The sequence below is a fragment of the Halichoerus grypus genome, chromosome 3, assembly GCF_964656455.1.
Source record: "Halichoerus grypus chromosome 3, mHalGry1.hap1.1, whole genome shotgun sequence".
In the NCBI taxonomy this organism is placed as follows: Eukaryota; Metazoa; Chordata; class Mammalia; order Carnivora; family Phocidae; genus Halichoerus; species Halichoerus grypus.
This window is the reverse complement of record NC_135714.1, coordinates 172,217,513-172,236,809: the sequence shown is the minus strand read 5'-3', so window position 1 is coordinate 172,236,809 and position 19,297 is coordinate 172,217,513. Positions and strand designations below refer to the sequence as shown.

General features: G+C 36.5%; 1 protein-coding gene across 1 annotated transcript in view; it reads right to left on the bottom strand.

Moving 5' to 3' along the window:
* LOC118554951 (disintegrin and metalloproteinase domain-containing protein 18-like) overlaps positions 1-19,297 on the bottom strand; it is a 181,030-nt gene that overhangs the window by 70,939 nt on the left and 90,794 nt on the right. The window contains exons 14-15 of the mRNA XM_078068256.1: positions 13,149-13,347; positions 6,007-6,112 (exon numbers count right to left, since the gene is read on the bottom strand). Of these exons, the coding sequence (XP_077924382.1) occupies positions 6,007-6,112; positions 13,149-13,347 (305 nt within the window). The remainder of the gene's footprint in view (positions 1-6,006; positions 6,113-13,148; positions 13,348-19,297) is intronic.

Sequence of the window (19,297 nt, the reverse complement as noted above, 5' to 3'; positions counted from 1 at the left end):
GTATTAATTCTTCTTTAAATGTTTGGTAGAATTCCCCTGGGAAGCCATTTGGCCCTGAGCTTTTGTTTGTTGGGAGATTTTTGATGACTGCTTCAATTTCCTTAGCGGTTATAGGTCTGTTCAGGTCTTCTATTTCTTCCTGGTTCATTTTGGTAATTGATACATCTCTAGGAATGCATCCATTTCTTCCATATTATCTAATTTTTGGCATATACTTGCTCATAGTATGTTCTTATAATTGTTTGTATTTCTTTGGTGTTGGTTATGATCTCTTCCCTTTCATTCATGATTTTATTTATTTGGGTCATTTCTCTTTTCTTTTTGATAAGTCTGGGCAGGGGTTTATCAATCTTTTTAAATCATTCAAAGAACAAGCTCCTAGTTTCGTTGATCTGTTCTACTGTTCTTTTGTTTTCTATTTCATTGATTTCTCCTCTGATCTTTATTATTTCTCTTCTCCTGCTGGGTTTAGGCTTTATTTGCTGTTCTTTCTCCAGCTCCTTCAGGTGTAGGGTTAGGTTGTGTATTTGAGACCTTTCTTGTTTCTTGAGAAAGGCTTGTATTGCTATATACTTTCCTCTTAGGATTGCCTTTGCTGCATCCCAAAGATTTTAAACAGTTGTGTTTTCATTTTCATTGGTTTCCATGAATTTTTTAAATTCTTCTTCAATTTCCTGGATGACCCATTCATTCTTGAGTAGGATGCTCTTTAGCCTCCATGTATTTGAGTTCTTTCCAACTTTCCTCTTGTGATTGAATTCGAGTTTCAAAGCATTGTGGTCTCAGTATATGCAGGGAATGATCCCAATCTTTTGGTACTGGTTGAGACCTGATTTGTGACCTAGGATGAGATCGATTCTGTAGAATGTTCCATGGGCACTAGAGAAGAATGTGTATTCCGTTGCTTTGGAATGGAATGTTCTGAATGTATCTGTGAAGTCCATTTGGTCCGTGTGTCATTTAAAGTCTTTATTTCCTTGTTGATCTTTTGCTTAGATGATCTGTCCATTTCAGTGAGGGGGGTGTAAAGTCCCCCACTATTAATGTATTGTTGTCGATGTGTTTCTTTGCTTTTGTTATTAATTGGCTTATATAATTGGCTGCTCCCATGTTAGGGGCATAGATATTTACAATTGTTAGATCTTCTTGTTGGATAGACCCTTTAAGTAGGATATAGTGTCCTTCCTCATCTCTTATTACAGTCTTTGGTTTAAAATCTAAGTTGTCTGATGTAAGGATTGCCACCCCAGCTTTCTTTTGGTGTCCATTAACATGGTAAATGGTTTTCCACCCCCTCACTTTCAAGCTGGGGGTGTCTCTGGGTTTAAAATGAGTCTCTTGCAGACAGCATCTCAATGGGTCTTGTTTTTTTATCCAATCTGATAGCCTGTGTCTTTTGATTGGGGCATTTAGCCCATTTACATTCAGGGTAACTATTGAAAGATAGGAATTTAGTGCCATTGTATTGCCTGTAAGTTGACTGTTACTGTATATTGTCCTTGTTCCTTTCTGGTCTATGTTATTTTTAGGCTCTCTCTTTGTTTAGAGGATCCCTTTCAATATTTCTTTCAGGGTTGGTTTCGTGTTTGCAAATTCCTTTAGTTTTTGTTTGTCCTGGAAGCTTTTTTATCTCTCCTCTATTTTCAATGACAGCCTAGCTGGGTATAGTATTCTTGGCTGCATATTTTTCTCTTTTATTGCTCTGAGTATATCATGCCAGTCCTTTCTGGCCTGCCAGGTCTCTGTGGATAGGTCTGTTGCCAATCTAATGTTTCTACCATTACAGGTTACAGATCTCTTCTCCCAAGCTGCTTTCAGGATTTTCTCTTTGTCTCTGAGATTCATAAGTTTTAGTATTAGATGTCAGGGTGTTGACCTATTTTTATTGATTTTGAGAGGGGTTCTCTGTGCGTCCTGGGTTTTGATGCCTGTTTCCTTCCCCAAATTAGGGAAGTTCTCTTCTATAATTTGCTCCAATATACCTTCTGTTCCTCTCTCTCTTTTTTCTTCTTCTGGGATCCCAATTATTCTAATGTTGTTTCATCTTATGATATCACTTATCTCTCAAATTCTGCCCCCGTGATCCAGTAGTTGTTTATCTCTCTTTTTCTCATTTCTCTTTTTCCATCTTTTGGTGTTCTATATCACTAATTCTCTCTTCTGCCTCATTTATCCTAGCAGTTAGAGCCTCCTTTTTTGATTGTACCTCATTAGTAGCCTTTTTGATTTTGACTTGGTTAGATTTTAGTTCTTTTATTTCTCCAGAAAGGGTTTCTCTAATAACTTCCATGCTTTTTCAAGCCCAGCTAGTATCTTTAAAATCGTCATTCTGAACTCTAGTTCTGACATCTTACTAATGTCCGTATTGATTAGGTCCCTAGCAGTCAGTACTGCCTCTTGCTTTTTTGTTGAGGTGATTTTTTCCATCTTATCATGTTGTCCAGAGGAGAATAGATGAATGAGAGAACAAAGTGCTAACAGGGTAAAAATGTCCCCAGAAAATATACACTAAACAAATCAGAAAAGACCTGAAACTGGGGGAAAAGAAAGGGAAAGAAAGAAAAAAGAAAAAGAAAAAAACAAACAAAAACAAAACAAAAGGAAAAAAACAGAATATGATCAAATATGATCTGGCTGGTGCATAGATCAGTGCCACACACTAGATTTGGGGCATATTTTGGTGTTAGAAGAAAGTGTCTCCCAAAATTTTAAAGAAAGAAAAACTTATATATGTACAAAAATAAGGGTTGATATGATGAAGGGATGGAATATGACTGTAAAGATGAAAATTATAAAATATTTTATAAAAGGAATTTAAGATAAGAAGTTGGTTGAAAAAAGAAAGAAGAGGATTAAAAAAAAAGGGGGGGAGAGAATGTGATCAGGCCAGAGACTAGAACAAAACCATATACTAGAAATTTAGGGTATATTTTGATCTGTTAGAAGCAACTGTATCCCAAAATTTTAAAGAGAGTAGAACTTACATATATATACCAAAAATAAGGGTAACTACTATGAAGGGATAGAATATGACTCTAAAAATGAAAAATAAAAAAGATTTCTTTTAAAAGGGGATTGATAAGATATTGGTTGAGAAAGGGAAAAAGAAAATTTCAAAACAAAAAAAAACAGTTAAAAAAAATTAACTTTGAAAGACTAAAGAATCATGGTAAAAAAGCCATGGATTCTATGTACAGTATTCCCCTAGCTCTGGAGTTCTGCCGTTTTCATTGATTGGTAAACTTGGTTTTGGCTGGCTCTTCTTGCTGATCTTCTGGGGGAGGGGCCTGTTGCCGTGGTTCTCGAATGTCTTTGCTGGAGGCGGATTTGCCCCACCCTTGCCGGGTCTGGGCTAAGTAATCTGCTCGGGTTTGCTCTTGGGAGCTTTTATTCCCTGCCAGCATTTGGTGCAGATTTGGAGGACGATAGTGAAAATGGCGGCCTCTCAATCTCTGCCCTGGAGGAGCCAAGAACTCGGGGCCCTGCTCCTCAGTACACCCCCAGAGAAAAGCAGTCAGTCACTCCCGTCTCCCCGGTCTCCGGCAGCACTCCGTGCTCACCTGGCCTGTGACCGAGGGTTTCTATCTCTGGCACCCGACTCGGTGTGGAGTCTCCAAACCCAGGAGATCCCTGCGGTGGGCTCCCGCGCTGCTCCTCCTGGGGGAGGAAGGGAAGTCTCCAAGGATCTGCCGCTTGTTGAGTCCCTGCTGGAGGAGCAGTGGCCTGACTGTGCCACAGGTTACAGTTTATGGCAACCCCGAGCTGAGAGCCCGTGCCCTGGCTCCGTCTCTGCAGCTGGCTTCCCCGCTCCAATACCCAGGAGCTCTGTTGCATTCAGGCACCCCTGGTCTTTCTGTGACCCCAAGGGGCCTGAAGCCACACTGTCCCTGCGAGTGTTCCACTCCCCACCCCCCCACCTCACCCCCCCGCTTAGCCACTGGAGCAAAGTCTCTCAGCAGAGCTGACTTCTAAAAGTTCTGAATTTGTGCTCCGGGGCTCTATCACTTGCCAGAAGCGCCCATTGGAAGCCCCTTCCCTCACCATCTATCCTCCCGGATATCGCCTCAGATTCACTTCTCCGCACATCCTACCTTCCAGAAAGTGGTCACTTTTCTGTTCAAAGAGTTGTTGCTATTCTTTTCTTCAATCCCCTGTTGAGTTCATAGGTGTTCAGAATGGTTTGATCCTTATCCAGCTGAATTCCTGGGACCAGACAAAATCCAGGTCTCCTACTCCTCTGCCATCTTGCTCCTCCTCCTTTAATTCTTTTGTCTTTTAATCTTTAACTAGAGTTGTGAGTGATTTACCCCCCACTATTACCACATTAGGGTATTCTGATTTTAACTATTTATTTGCTATTTCCTGTGGATTTTATTCTTTCATATGTTTTCTTTTTCTAATTAGTGTCCTTTCATTTTGGCTTGAAGAACCACTTTTTTTTTTTTAAAGATTTTATTTATTTGACAGAGAGAGACACAGCGAGAGAGGGAACACTAGCAGGGGGAGTGGGAGAGGGAGAAGCAGGCTTCCTACGGAGCCTGATGCAGGGCTCGATCCCAGGACCCTGGGACCATGACCTGAGCCGAAGGCAGACGCTTAACAACTGAGCCACCCAGGTGCCCCATTGAAGAACCACTTTTAGCATTTCTTGTAAGGCTGGTCTTGTGATGAACTTCAGCTTCTGTTTGTCTGGAAAAATCTTTCTAACATCTCACTCTCTTCTGGCATGCAGATTTCTGCTGAAAAATCTACTGATAGTTTCATGGTGTTTTCTTGTATATATCAAGTTATTTTTCTCTTGATGTTTTTAAGATTCTTTTGTTTTTAATCTCTGACAATTTAATTTTAATGTATCTTGCTTTGGGGTTTTTGGATTCATCTTTTTGCTTCCCCCCTATGCTTCCTATATCTGAATATCTGTTTCTTTCCCCCAGGTTAGGAAATTTTCACTCATTATTTCTTTGAATAAGCTTTCTGTCCTTTTCACACTCTCTTTTCATTCTGTTACTCCTATAATGTGTATAATATTCTCTTTAATGGTGTCCCCTAAGTTCCTTAAGCAATCTTCATTCTTTTTCTTTCCTTTTTAAGACATGGAGGTGTCTTAAATGTTGGGACACTAAATGTGGGGTCCAAATCCTTTGCTCCTCAGGAAGAAGCTGGCAGTTAGGATTTCCCTTCCAACTGCATGGTGCTGGGCCAGTGGTGGGGTTTACGGAGAGAGTGTGTATCTACCTGCTTCAGTGTGAGTATTTTCTCATTTATTCAATGTGTAGGAGTCTCAGGTATTTTCTGAATTTCTTTTAAAAGTAATTGTTCCATGTGTATATGAACATTCAGTGTGTCTCTGGTAGGAGTAAAATCCCAAACCCTCCTATGTTGCCATCTTGGTCAACCTCCTATCTGTTGTTATTATTATTTTTGATTCTTTTGTTTTCAATACTTCCATGAAATTCAGGAAGTATTTGTTATGGATTAAGCCCTCCTTTATTGGATTTCATAAATCCCTTAAAAATATTCCAGTGCTCCCAATTCAGTCCACTGCCATGCTTTACATATCAGTATTTTGGAAACAAACAACAAAAACAAAAAGGAAACTTATTCCTCTCAATACTTTCATGTCTTAAAAGTCAAAGCACTTGCTTTAGGATTATTATCATTTATTAACTTAATTAAAAAACTCAGTTTTAATTATCAATGTAGTGCACAAGTTTCTGATTTTTGGCAGTTTGTGCCCACTTCATAACTTTGGTAATAAGCATTAGCCTTTTTTTTCCTTTTGTTTTGTTTTGTTTTGGTTTGGTTTGGTTTAGTCTCATTATTAGAATATATCCGGGAAAGAATAGGGAAAAAGAAAACTGAATTACATTGAAGAACATTATATATAATGTTATTTGAAAATATTCTCCTGATATACAATTTACTGTCCATTACTCTTTAGTGTCTCTTTACAAGCAATCTATAATTTTTATGACTCAATAAAACAATTATTTTCTATGTACATACTTCTGATCACAAGGTAATGGTTGTGAATTTTTAAAACCACAGTTTCCAAATTTATCAATGCGAGAATTGATTCCTTTGAAACAGGCAAATGGAGCACCTTGAGCACCTAAAAATGCAAAGATGTCTGTTAAATTATTATTCTGAATCCGAATTAAATTTTTGTTCATAAAAAAACAATGAAACTCTATTGCATAAACAAAATATCATGAAAAAAGTCATTCTTTTTTTCTGTGTGTATCCTGTCAATGCAAGTAGTAAGAAACAATTATCTAACAGAAAACAGAAAAGAATTATATCGATTGTAGTAGAATTAAATTATTAAAAATAATTTGCTACCCTTCCCTGTGGGAATGCATACTGCCTCATCCACTGAATATTAAGCTTGACCTTGTAATTTGACCTTCTTAATGAAATGTCACTTATGGGCAGAAAGTCTTGTGGGACTTGTGAATAGAAGAAGTGTTATATTCTCTTTTTTTCTCTGATGGGGGATAAGTAATGTTTTAAGTAGAGGTTCATTTGTCCATCTGGGTATCATAGTCAAAGCAATATGGAGTAGCAGAATAGTTGTTTTGTATATGTAAATCTGAGATATTTAGAGTTGTTTCCATTTCATTAAACACATAAATTGGTACTCAAAAGTGGAGTTCTCCTGTAAAATATGTCTAAAATATGTGGCTTTGTCAATGAAGGCTGGTAGTAGGTGATAAGAAAATTATTATCATTGGATAAAGAAGAGTAATTCATGCTACATGAGGGTGAAACACTTGGAGAAACTCTCTTCTCAATGATTGAAAGGGAGATAATAGCCTTAATAAACTTGTTGTCATAGGCAAAGAAGTAGGGAAACAGAATCTGTCTTGGTTACTTTTGGCTGTATTTGACCAGAAGGTAAAGGTACTCAAGAAAAAGATAAACTAAACTCAGGATAGAATCAGTTATTTCAGAGGTAGTAGTAAAAAAAAAAAAAAATCGAGAAAGTCTGGAAATGTGTCCATTCTATAGGCATTGGGATGGATAATGATGGTTGCTGGCTGATGTAGATTAGCCAAATTATTATGCTTATTTCATTGTTCTGTGTCTCTTCAATGGTGGGTGCTTGTTGGTGGGTGCTAACCTGGTAGATTAATACAAAGATCTTCACATTACTTTTCTTTTCTTTCTTTCTTTCTTTCTTTTTAAATTTTATTTTATTATGTTATGTTAATCACCATACATTACATCATTAGTTTTTGATGTAGTATTCCATGATTCATTGTTTTTCACATTATTTTTTATCTCCATGTATCTACCCACATATTTCTATCCCAGAACTCTTGCCTCTAATCTTCCAGTCTTTCCACATCCAGGCTCCCCACCAACAAACTAGGCCCTTTGTCATTGTTCATTTGTATATCTATAATCTACCTCTGGCCATTTCTCCTTCCACAAAAAACAGATGACCAGATGGTCAATATCTTTCAAGGCATCCTCCAAAGTGAGGTTGCAGTATGGCTAATTTCTCCCCACCCCCACTTATAACCAGTGACTGAGCCAACACACCTATAAAATAAGCCTAGGTGTGTTCTTCTTGTGTAATTGGTCATGGTGAAATTCCATGTATCCATAAGTGTGAGCTGAGGGAGATGCATAGGGGAGAAAGGTGACTGTTTTGGATTTCCTGCTTATGGATTATTTTTTCTGCCCTCTCTTTTTGCCTGTGCTTTTAATCCAGGTGAATGAATGACTTCTATCTGTCTGACCACTTAACTTAGTATATCTGACATAATTGAGCTTAGGCTGTACAGTTCTGAACACATGGATATTTGTTGTCTGAAAGTCAGATTCTTTAGCTGTACAGGGGTCACTAGTGTGACCAGAGTTTTTTGTCAAAGTGGTATAGTTCTCCAGTTTAGATGGCACAATTTTCCTCCAGAAGTCCAGAGAACTGCCCAGTCATTCTCCCAAAGAGGCTTGGTATAAGCCCCACATAGCATTTTTTTTCTCCCAATGTACACTTCTGATATTATTGAGGCTTCTGTGTTTTATAATTCAGAATGCATGGCTGCTTGCATTGCAGCTTGGACATGCTGCAGAGCCCTTTTTTGTTTTTCACCTCACTCAACATTAGCAACATTTCATGTCATCTAGTAAGTGGGAAATGAAGCAGTACTTCCCCATGTGGAATATACTGACTTCAGATCCCAAAGAGAACTACCAGGTGTTGTAATTTTTAGTTCAATAAGATGCAAGATACATACAGTTTGCTTTTACTTTGCAAGGGATGTCAGGTCATACCTCTGATCACTGGACTCTTAAAAATTTTACTGATGACAAATTTCTAAACATTTGGGAGTCTGTCTCCTGCCCTTTATAGCACATGTGTTGTATTTAATGCTCCAACATTCTAGTGATGCTTTGCTTGTTTAGCTGGATTATAACAAAATCACTGATGGAGTAGATAATGTGATATTTTCTAGGATGTCTACATCTCTACAACTACATTATGATTAAGGGCAGGAGAGTAAAAATAACCCTGCAACAAAACTCAACATTAATGCCATTATCCATTCCATGTGAAAGCAAACTCCTTCTAATTCTTTTTTCAAATAAGAAAAGAATATATTTGCCAAATCAGTGGCTATACTCCTACCACATATCTGAGGCCATGTCATTCTGCTCTAGCATAGACACCATATCTGGCATAGTGGGTGCAATTACTTAATCTACTATCTGTCTCCATTTGCAATAGATTATTATTATCTTCTGACGCCATCTGGTTTCTGCAAGAATCATGTTGAGTAATTAAATGTAGATATACAGTTAACCACCTCTGCATCCTTTAGATCTTTAAAGATAGCATTAATTTGGGGCACCTGGGTGGCTCAGTCAGTTGAGCATCTGACTATGGTTTCAGCTCAGGTCTTAATCTCAGGATTGTGAGCTCAAAACCACATTGGACTCCATGCTGGTCATGGAGACTACTTTAAAAAAAATACCATTAATCTCTGGAAAGAGACAGTTACAGAGGCTTTCTCCATGGCCTTGCCAAATAGGCCAAGGACATAATGATAAGATTGCACAAACTATTAATATGTCAAACCTGATGATATCCTCTAGGATGAAAAAATAATTTCCAAATGGATTTGTGGACCTGGTGGACCCACTGCACACTGAAAGTTATCAAGGACTCTATTCCTTAACCCCTATCAGTCCCCACTCTCACAGAGAGACAAGATGACACTGCGTTTCTGGGTATCCATGTCAATTCACACTCTTTGTCCACTAGTTTCCAAAATTCTTGGGTATTTTCATTTACCACATGAACAGATACATAATTAAATGATTGAGGATCATTTGAGAATGTGCTAGAGAAATTGTTAGCGTGTATACTTGCCAAGGTGTTGTGTAGTTTCCCTTCTCGAACTCTAACCCTCTCTTAAGTCAATGAGTTTTGGTTCTGAAAATTGGCTTAGATTCAGAATTTAGACATGGAATTATGGCATTTATTAATGTAACTCTACTCAGTCCCCTAGTCCTCCATTGTTTAATTTCCTTTGATGGTACAAACTGGGTAATATTCTATTATCTATCTTCCTGATTGTCTGTAGACTAGGTATCCATGTTTGCAACTCTGTTCCTGCTGCTTATTACAATAATATTATCCATCTGGTTTCTGGAAGCCAAGCACTGTTCTCTTGATCTTTTTCAAGACCTTGATTTTTTTTCAAGACCTTATCAATCATGCCCATTGCTATCAGTGAGCCTACTTCTATAATACCATCTCCTCCTATCACCCCTGACCTACAGAGGAGGCCATCATGAACACTTAAAATGATTTTGATACACCTCTTAGCACTACATTCCCTGTGGCGTTGGGCCTTCCTGTTGGGACTATTTGGCCTTGCACTTACAGCATATACATTACAGTATATCCATTTCCCTGAGACTTTTCTTTCTTTCCTTCATTATTTCATGGCAATTCTATCATTTAAATTTCTCATGGAGTGAGCCATCCCATTTTTTCCACGCCTCTGGAAACAATTCTAATAGAAATTTTTATCATATTCTAGGATCCTAGCCAGGGTGTTAATTCCTTTTATCCTGGGAGAGTGCTCTCAAAACAATGAGCTCTATTATCTAATCTTATGTTCCCCTATCCAATCTTATGATCAAGCAGTCTCAGAATCCAATTTCGTGTAAACTCCCTTGATTCTGGCAGTAAATGCTGACTAGGACCTACAGCTCCATTGGGGTATATTTCCTTTACTACCTTATAAGTTCCACCAAATTCTGGCTCTATTTTGCTGTGCCTTAACTCAATTTTCAGCTTTAGTGTCCAGAACAGTTAGGAGAGAGGTCCTAATGGGGATACAATTTGTGTGTTGAGTGATAGGCTTCCACATTATCTTTAAACAATGGGAACATACTTATACCATTCTTAATTGGGCACAGGTGGTGGTGTGAGGGATCAGAGCTGTGCCACTTTATAAATTCAGTAGTTTCAGAGAAGTGTGGAGGCTAAAATTGGGGGGAACATATTTTCAACTGTTCCCATCCCAGTTGTAGTTCTCATTCTTTTTCTATCCAGAACCTTAATCATGGTAAAGCAGACTTGACTGAGAATTTACCCTCTTCTGAAGTTCCTTCAACTTGATAATTAAGTCTTTAACTTTCTCTAATCTCCTATTTTAAGAGATGAAAACCTCTTTATGAGTTAACAGTGGGGCCCATTCAGCATACACTTTGATTTTAAATGAACACCTTTTTGTTATCTTTTCTTAGATTTCAATGTTGCTTAGTAATAGCCATCTAATACCCCTGTCCTTAAAGTTACCATTTCCCCCATACATTTCAATTTACCAGCTAATGGATTATCTTTTACTATCCCAGTTCACTCATTGAGGGTATTATCAACTTTCACCAGTGATGCATGCTCATTCACAGCTTGGCAGTAACTTAATTTTGAAAATGATCTTATAGGCTATTTTTTCATACCACTTTCAGAATCAACTGTTATGGTTAGAGCTTCCAGAAGCCAGCATCTAGATGAGGTATAATGTGAAAGCTATTTATTAGTGATTAGAATATCTGGAAGTGAGAGGGAGAAAGCAGGATAGAGCAGATAAGAAGTCAAACAGAAATGCAAGCCCAACAAAGACTTGACCAACCCTGTGGGTAGCTGTCTGCCAGAGTACAAATTGTGCTTGATTTGTGCCTGATTAGAACACAATTGTCAGGCCTTTATACCCCACCTCAATTAATTATTGGATTTGTGCTTTTGGGTGAGGTGTCTGCAGTTAAGACAAATTCTGGAGGAGTGAGCTGACAGGTGGAGATTATATGAGGACAGCGGGCAGTATTTCCCTTGTCCACTACACCTTATTTTTTTCCCCAGCATTCTATTTTCTTTCCTTTAACTGCACTTAGCACAATTAAAGGTTTCATATTTCTTTTGTATTTATGTGTTTACTGTCTTTGTCTCTTGATCATAAGCTGCATGAGTACAATAGCCATGTGACAATTTTCATCTTGTTGAATACTATCAGCTTTGTGTGTTCTTGTCTTAAGTACAGCCTTTTGCCTTATAGTTTTTGGTAACATAAGAATAAGAAAAAAGTGCCTCCCCCAGATAGGAGCTCAATAAATGAAAAAAGGAGGGATGAATGAATGAACTACATCAAAAGATCAAATTTTGACGCAGTTGGGTAAGTTTTGTGGGATACTAGAGCATATATTAGAGGAGGAAATACACATTAATGGTTAAGTCTTACTTAAAGATCCTTATTTTAATTAGAACTCAAAAAGATGTCAAGTGACAAGTAGTTCAATTCTGGATCAAAGATTTATTTAATGAAAAAGAAGAGTATGGCCTGGACAATCTTTAATGGATGTTAGAGAGAGTATTATTTAATTTTATTTTTAAATAATATATTAAACCTTGATCTAAAGTTACTGTGACAATGACAAATAATATTTTCTTAAATGCAAGTAAGCACTGAAAAAGAAAAACAGCAAAGAAACAACCAAATAAGAAGTGGAATCCTGAAAATACAGCCTACAGAAAATACCACTGATCTGTGATTTAGGAGATTATAGCTCTGCAGCTCTGGTTAAATGTTGATTAAGTCACCTAATCTGAAACTTGTTACTAAGGAAAAGTTTCAAATAATTAGGAAGACAATATAAATTGCATACCATGTCATTTGGTATAAACTATACACCTTATTACTGCTGGGCAAATAACTGAAAAGTGGTGCTTATACTATTTTTGCTCAATTAGTAAATGATTGATCTGAATACATTTCACTGAGTGATTTTGATCTGTTCAAATTTCATTTAATCCCTTTAAAAAATCATATTGGGGTATTATGAATAGTTACTGCATAAAAAGCAAGCATATATGCACAACTCTCATTTGAATTACTTGGAAAAACTGTTTAAAAAGAAAATATAGAAATGAATTTTGATCAGTGGCCTATGACTACTGTTATCCTAGCAGTTCCTCAGTTAAGAAATATGATTATACTTGAGTGAAATTTACTCTGAACTTCTTGTTTTATGCCATTAAAATTAGATCATGAAGATGTGAAGTAAAAGAAATTTAAGTAAAATTCTAGAATTTACTGATTTGCCATTCCAATTTCTATGTAAATTATGAGTGGTAAACATGGATTTTTGCCCAGGTTGCTCAGTACAAGAAGCAAAAATCAAACCATGAGAAGAAGAATGTACAGTATTATTCTGGAGATATTATACAATACTATACTACTATCCTCTAAAAACATCTTCCTTAATTCAAATTTTTTTCTTTTTCTTTTCTTTTCTTTTATTATGTTATGTTAGTCACCATACAATACATCATTAGTTTTTGATGTGGTGATCCATGATTCATTGTTTTCGTATAATACCCAGTGCTCCATGCAGTACGTGCCCTAATACCCCTGTCCTTAAAGTTACCATTTCTAAAATTGGGGGGAACATATTTTCAACTGTTCCCATCCCAGTTGTAGTTCCCATTCTTTTTCTATCCACAACCTTAATCTTAACCTTATTGAGCTTGAGATTCAAGTTCTTCTACTTCTAGAGTTGTGTGATATGTATTTTATCATATAGAGGAATCCAAATTTAAGGTAAAAGAAATATATAAGAAAGAGCAATACCTTCTCCAAATATCTGGGCACACTGGTTATCAGTAGTTTGGCATCGTCCATTATAACAATATGCAGTTCCCAACCTGCACAACATTCCATTTGATGCATAAGTATCAGGAACACAATTACTAGATGTTCCATTGCAATATTCTGTAAAATCACATTCTTGATCAATACTCTTTCTACATGGAGTGCCTGCTACTGATATCTAGGAGGAAAAAGAAAAAGAAAATCATGTTCTTGTGAATGACTATTCTTACTTGCTTAGTGAAGGGATTTATCAGTAAAATATGCCTAATTATTGATATTTGGAGGAATCATAGAATTTCCAAGGTTGTGAGTTCTCTGAAGGAAATGTCAGGTACAGTATTCATTATGAAGTCTGAAGGAAAGTAACTATCTCAAATGTAAAATGATCCCTTCTGACAGAGGGTTTATAACTGTTCTGCGTTCTGCATTGGGAAGCCATCTGACTCAACCTGCATTTGGAAGGAGCCTAAATGGGTAACACATACCTGTTCCCCAAAATTGGAAGAACAATGCCTCTACATTTTTGTTCTTGAAGTGACCAAGAGCCAAATTGCCTGGTTTCAATTTCTTGCTTGGATTTTCACTAGCTTATTTGTGTGGGTGAGATACATAATCTCTCTCATTTGCAGTTGCTTCGTTTGTAAACTCAGGATGATAATCATTCTCTCAGAGAGTTTTTGGTAGTTTTAAACTGAGTTAAACTGGATTATTTGTTTTTTTGAGTGTTGAGTTTGATACATTTGTTATAGATTTTGGATACTACCTTTTATCAGATATTTCATTTGCAAATATCTTCTCCCATTCTGTAGGCTGCCTTTTAGTTTTGTTGTTTCCTTCACTGTGCAGAAGCTTTTTATGTTGATGAAGTCCCAATAATTCATTTTTGCTTTTGTTTTCCTTGCCTTTGGTGACATGTGTAGTAAGAATTTGCTATGGCCGAGGTCAAAGAGCTTTCTGCCTGTGTTCTCCTCTAGGATTTTGATGGTTTCAGGACTCACATTTAAGTCTTTTATTCATTTTGAATTTATATTTGTGTATGGTGTAAGAAAGTGGTCCAGTTTCATTCTTCCACATGTTGCTGTCCAGTTTTCCCAACACCATTTGTTGAACAGACTGTCTTTTTTCCACTGGATATTCTTTCTTGCTTTGTTGAAGATTAGTGACTATACAGTTGGGGGTCCATTTCTGCGTTTTCTATTCTGTTCCATTGATCTTTGTATGTTTGTGCCAGTACCATACTGTCTTGATGACTACAGCTCTGTAATATAGCTTGAAGTCGGGAATCATGATGCCTTCAGCTTTGCTTTTCTTTTTCAGGGTTGCTTTGGCTATTTGGTGTCTTTTGTGGATCCATACAAATTTTAAGATTGTTTGATGTAGCTCTGCAAAAAATGCTGTTGGTATTTTGATAGGGATAGCATTTAATGTGCAGACTGCTTTGGGTAGTATAGACGTTTTAACAAGTTTGTTCTTCCAGTCTATGAGCATAGAATGTTTTTCCATTTATTTGTGTCCTCTTCAATTTCTTTCTCAGTGTTCTATAGTTTTCAGAGTACAGATCTTTTACCTCTTTGGTTATGTTTATTCCTAGACATCTTATGATTTTCAGTGCAATTGTAAATGGGATCAATTCCTTGATTTCTTTCTGCTGTGTCATTATTGGTGTATAGAAATGCAACAGATTTCTGTACATTGATTTTATATCCTGTGACTTTGCTGAATTCATGTATTAGTTTTAACAATTTTGTGGTGGAGTCTTTTGGGTTTCTACATAGAGTATCATGTCATCTGCAAATAGTGAAAGCTGTACTTCTTCCTTGCCTATCTGGATGGCTTTTAATTGTTTTTGTTGTCTGGTTGCTGAGGCTAAGATTTCTAGCACTGTATTAAATAGTAATGGTGAGAGCGGACATCCCTGTCTTGTTCCTGACTGTAAAGGAGAGGCTCTCAGTTTTTCTCCATTGATGATGGTATTAGCTGTGGGTCTTTTGTACATGGCCTTTATGATGGCCACCAAATAATCTAGTTAAGATATGGGCAGATGACATGAATAGACATTTTTCCAAAGAAGACATCCAGATGGCTAAGAGACACATGAAAAGATGCTCAACATCACTCATCATCAAGGAAGTACAAATCAAAACCACAATGAGATATCACCTCACCACCTGTCAGAATGGCTAAAATTAACAAGTCAGGAAACAACAGGTGTTGGCGAGGATGTGGAGAAAGGGGAACCCTATTGCACTGCTGGGAATGCAAACTGGTGCAGCTACTATGGAAAACAGTATGGAGGTTCCTCAAAAAGTTAAAAATAGAACTACCCTATGATACCTCAATTGCACTGCTAGATATTTACCCAAAAGATTCAAAAATACAGATTTGAAGGAGTACAAGCACCCCAATATTTATAGCAGCATTATTAACAATAGCCAAACTGATGAATAGATAAAGCAGATGTGGCATATATATATGCAATGGAATATTATTCAGCCATCAAAAAGAATGAAATCTTGTCATTTGCAGTGGCATGGATGGAGCTAGAATGTATTATGTTAAGGGAAATAAGTCAGAGAAAGACAAACACCACAATGATTTCACTCATATATGGAATTTAAGAAACAAAACATGAACATATCAGGGGGGAGGAAAGAGAGAGAGAGGGGAAACAAACCATAAGATACTCTTAATAATAGAGAACAAACTGAAGGTTGATGGAGGGATGTGGGTGGGGGATGGGCTAGATGGGTGGTGGATATTAAGAGGGGTACTTGTTATGATGAGCACTGGGTGTTACATGTAAGGATGAATCACTGAATTCTACTCCTGAAACCAATATTGCACTGTATGTTAACTAACTAAAATTTTTAAATAAAAATTCAAAAAAAAAAAAACTGAGTTAAAGTAAAAAGTGCTTAGAAAAACACATGGCAAACAATGTATGTAATAGCTATCAACATCATTATATGTAGTATTATCTGAAAGTAGAAAGGCCTCCTTGCATAGCTCAGATAAAGATTACAGTAATTGTCAAATTTACATGGCTTGTGAAGTACTTTATCTATTGTTTTTCATAGGGAAGTTTACCCCCTTCCCCCCAACACACTCTACAGTTCTGTTTAATTGAATTAATACTTAATAGACTGAGACAAAGATGAGTAACAAATGAAGTGGTGTCTTAAAAGTGATGAAATTAAAAAAAAAAACAGAGTATTTCAACCTAAAATCCTATACCTACAAAATCTATATTTCAAAAATTAATGAGACATAAAGGCTTTCTTAAGGCAAATAATAACTGAGAGAATTCATTTTCAACAGACCTAAATTACAAGAAATCATAAAGGGAGGTCTTCAGGCATAAATAATATGATAATAAACAGAAATCTAAAATACAAAAGGAAATTAAGAGTAAAAAATGGAATAATTATTGTTAGTTATTAAATTCATTTTTCCTTTATTTTACTTCTCTAAAAGATAAAAGCTATATAAAGCAAAAATAGTAACAATGTATTTTGCATTTCTAGTATATGAGAGTGTCCTATTATAAGACTCATTCACTCAATGTGAAGTGTTATATTTTATGAAATCAGACTCTGATTAATCAAAGATTTGTAAACTATGTGACAACCAGTAAAATTATTTTTAAAGTGTAAATAAAAACCAATAACAAACTAGGGTTTTAGAGGGGAGGGTGGGTGGGGGGATGGGTTAGCCCGGTGATGGGTATTAAGGAGGGCAGATATTGCATGGAGCACTGGGTGTTATATGCAAACAATGAATCATGGAACACTACAACAAAAAGTAATGATGTAATGTATGGTGACTAACATAACATAATAAAATAAAATTAAAAAAAAATAGCAAAAATAAAATGAAGCTACATGTTGTATACTTTTAGAGTTTACATTTAATTTTTGGAGCAACTGTAGGTCTTATAAAAGGCTGATGGGAATTGACAATAGTGTACCTACTTTAGAAAACAGGTCTTTGGTTTCCTATAAAGCTCTGTATACATTTACCATATGAACCAACAATCTTATAAATGAAATAAAACTCTATGTTCATACAAACCCTGCTTAGGAATATTATTTATAGCAGCTATATTTTCATCACGGAAACCTGAAAATGACTGAAATGTTCCTCAACTGGAGGAAGATGTATTAACAGACTCTGGTACAACCTTATGATACCTGCAATACTTTCAGCAATAAAAAAGGAATGAGCTTTATGGCCAATTAACCCAGATCAAAGAGCTCTTCCAGAAGGAACAGCCAGCTGGAGAGAATGTCCCTGCTTCTGTAGATGCCAAAGCCCTCGGTCAGTGTGATCTTGAATACAACCCAGGCATTGCCTCAGCTTTGGTGTATATGCCCAGCCTGCTTCACCAATCTCTGGTGCAAGTCTGATAAGAAAGCAGGCTTATGTACCTGTGCTTTGCATGATATTGTGGTGTCGCTACTCATACATTATCAAAAGGTAACCTTCTTTTCTTTATTTTTAATTGTGGTAAAATAATAGTTCAGTAGGCACTTTGCTTTTGCCTTTTTTGCTTAAAAAGCTAATTTAAACACTAAATTATGTCAGTTATTTGAAAATAGGTCAACTTATATAGATAACAAAACTTTGATATGGATATAATGGCCTTCTTTTTCTCTTTAAAGGCTTTTTAAAATAGTGTTGACATCAGATCTCTAATTTAAAGTGCATTAGAATTGTTTTGTTTTTTGGGAAACCCAATTGGCTCCTACCTTAGTCTATAGTTCCATTAATAAGGAAACCTTTTAAAATTTGCATTTTGTAGTTCTTTCTGCTAAATTGGTTGTTATTAGCATTGAGATAAAATATAATTTTGAAAATTTTCTCTTTTGTATGAAGACTTTGTACCATATGTGTTTTACTGATGAGGAGGGAATCAAAAAGGATTTAGGTGTTTAAAGGAGCTGCTTTTAATTAGGACCTTGGATTCTGTAAGGAAAGCCACTTCAGTTTTGACCCTTTTTCCACAAGCAAGCACCTGGATGCCCTGGGCTGCGTACCATTCCTCATGCCTTTTTCTCTTAACTCTCAGGGATGCTGCCACTGGCTCTGCCTTGGATTGTACTCTGACATGCCTGAGTAGTAGTGAGGTTAGTTGTGGTTGTTGCACACACATTTGTGAGTTAACCACTATTTGAATGATGCTGCTTTTTAGAGTTTCAGGTAACTGGAAAATTTTCAACTTTTGTGGGTTTTTTTTAAGATTATTTATTTATTTGAGAGAGAGAGAGCAGAGTGAGCAAGAATACGAGTTGGGGGAGAGGGGAAGAGGGAGAGGGAGAAGCAGGCTCTCTGCTGAGCAGGGAGCCCGATGCAGGGCTCGAGCCCAGGACCCCGGGATCATGACCCCAGCCAAAGGCAGATGCTTAACCAACTGAACCACCCAGGCTCCCCTCAACTTTTGCGTTTAAAAGTGTTTTGGAAAGACTGAAACAAAGTGAAAACATACAAAACTAATGATTTTTGCTTTGCAAAATTATACACAGGTGTTTTTTTACTATTTATTCTGTAATCCTCACTGTCTATATAACTTCAATAACACTTAAATTTGTATTTTTTTAATCACTGTAGGGATTCTGCCTTCTGCCATATCTTTGTACATTCTAACCAAGTTATATGGAATGTTTGTGAGTTAGTTTCTATACCATCAAAATGTACTGCCACTAAGGACTGTAAAGAGAGAGCACACTTTTTTGAGAGTTGAGACAAATTGTTTAAAAATTTTCATAATTTGTGAGTAATAAAAAGCCAGTTTGTATAATTTTTTAATAATAAATACCTATTTTGAAAACACAAACTAAACAAACAAAAAAGGAATGGGCCACTAACAAGCACCACAACATGAATGAGTCTCAAATGCATTATGCTAACATGCCTAATTACAATGTTTATACATATGATTCAATTTATATTTCTGTAAAAGGAAAATTACAGATCCAGAAAACAGATCTGTAGTTACCAGGGTCTGTGGGTGTAGGTGTGGATTGAATACAAGGAGGCACATGGTGACTTTTTAGGAGTGGTGATAAAATTACGTATCCCTTGATTGTGGTGCTAATTATAAGACTGAAAGTTTGTTATAACACTCAGAA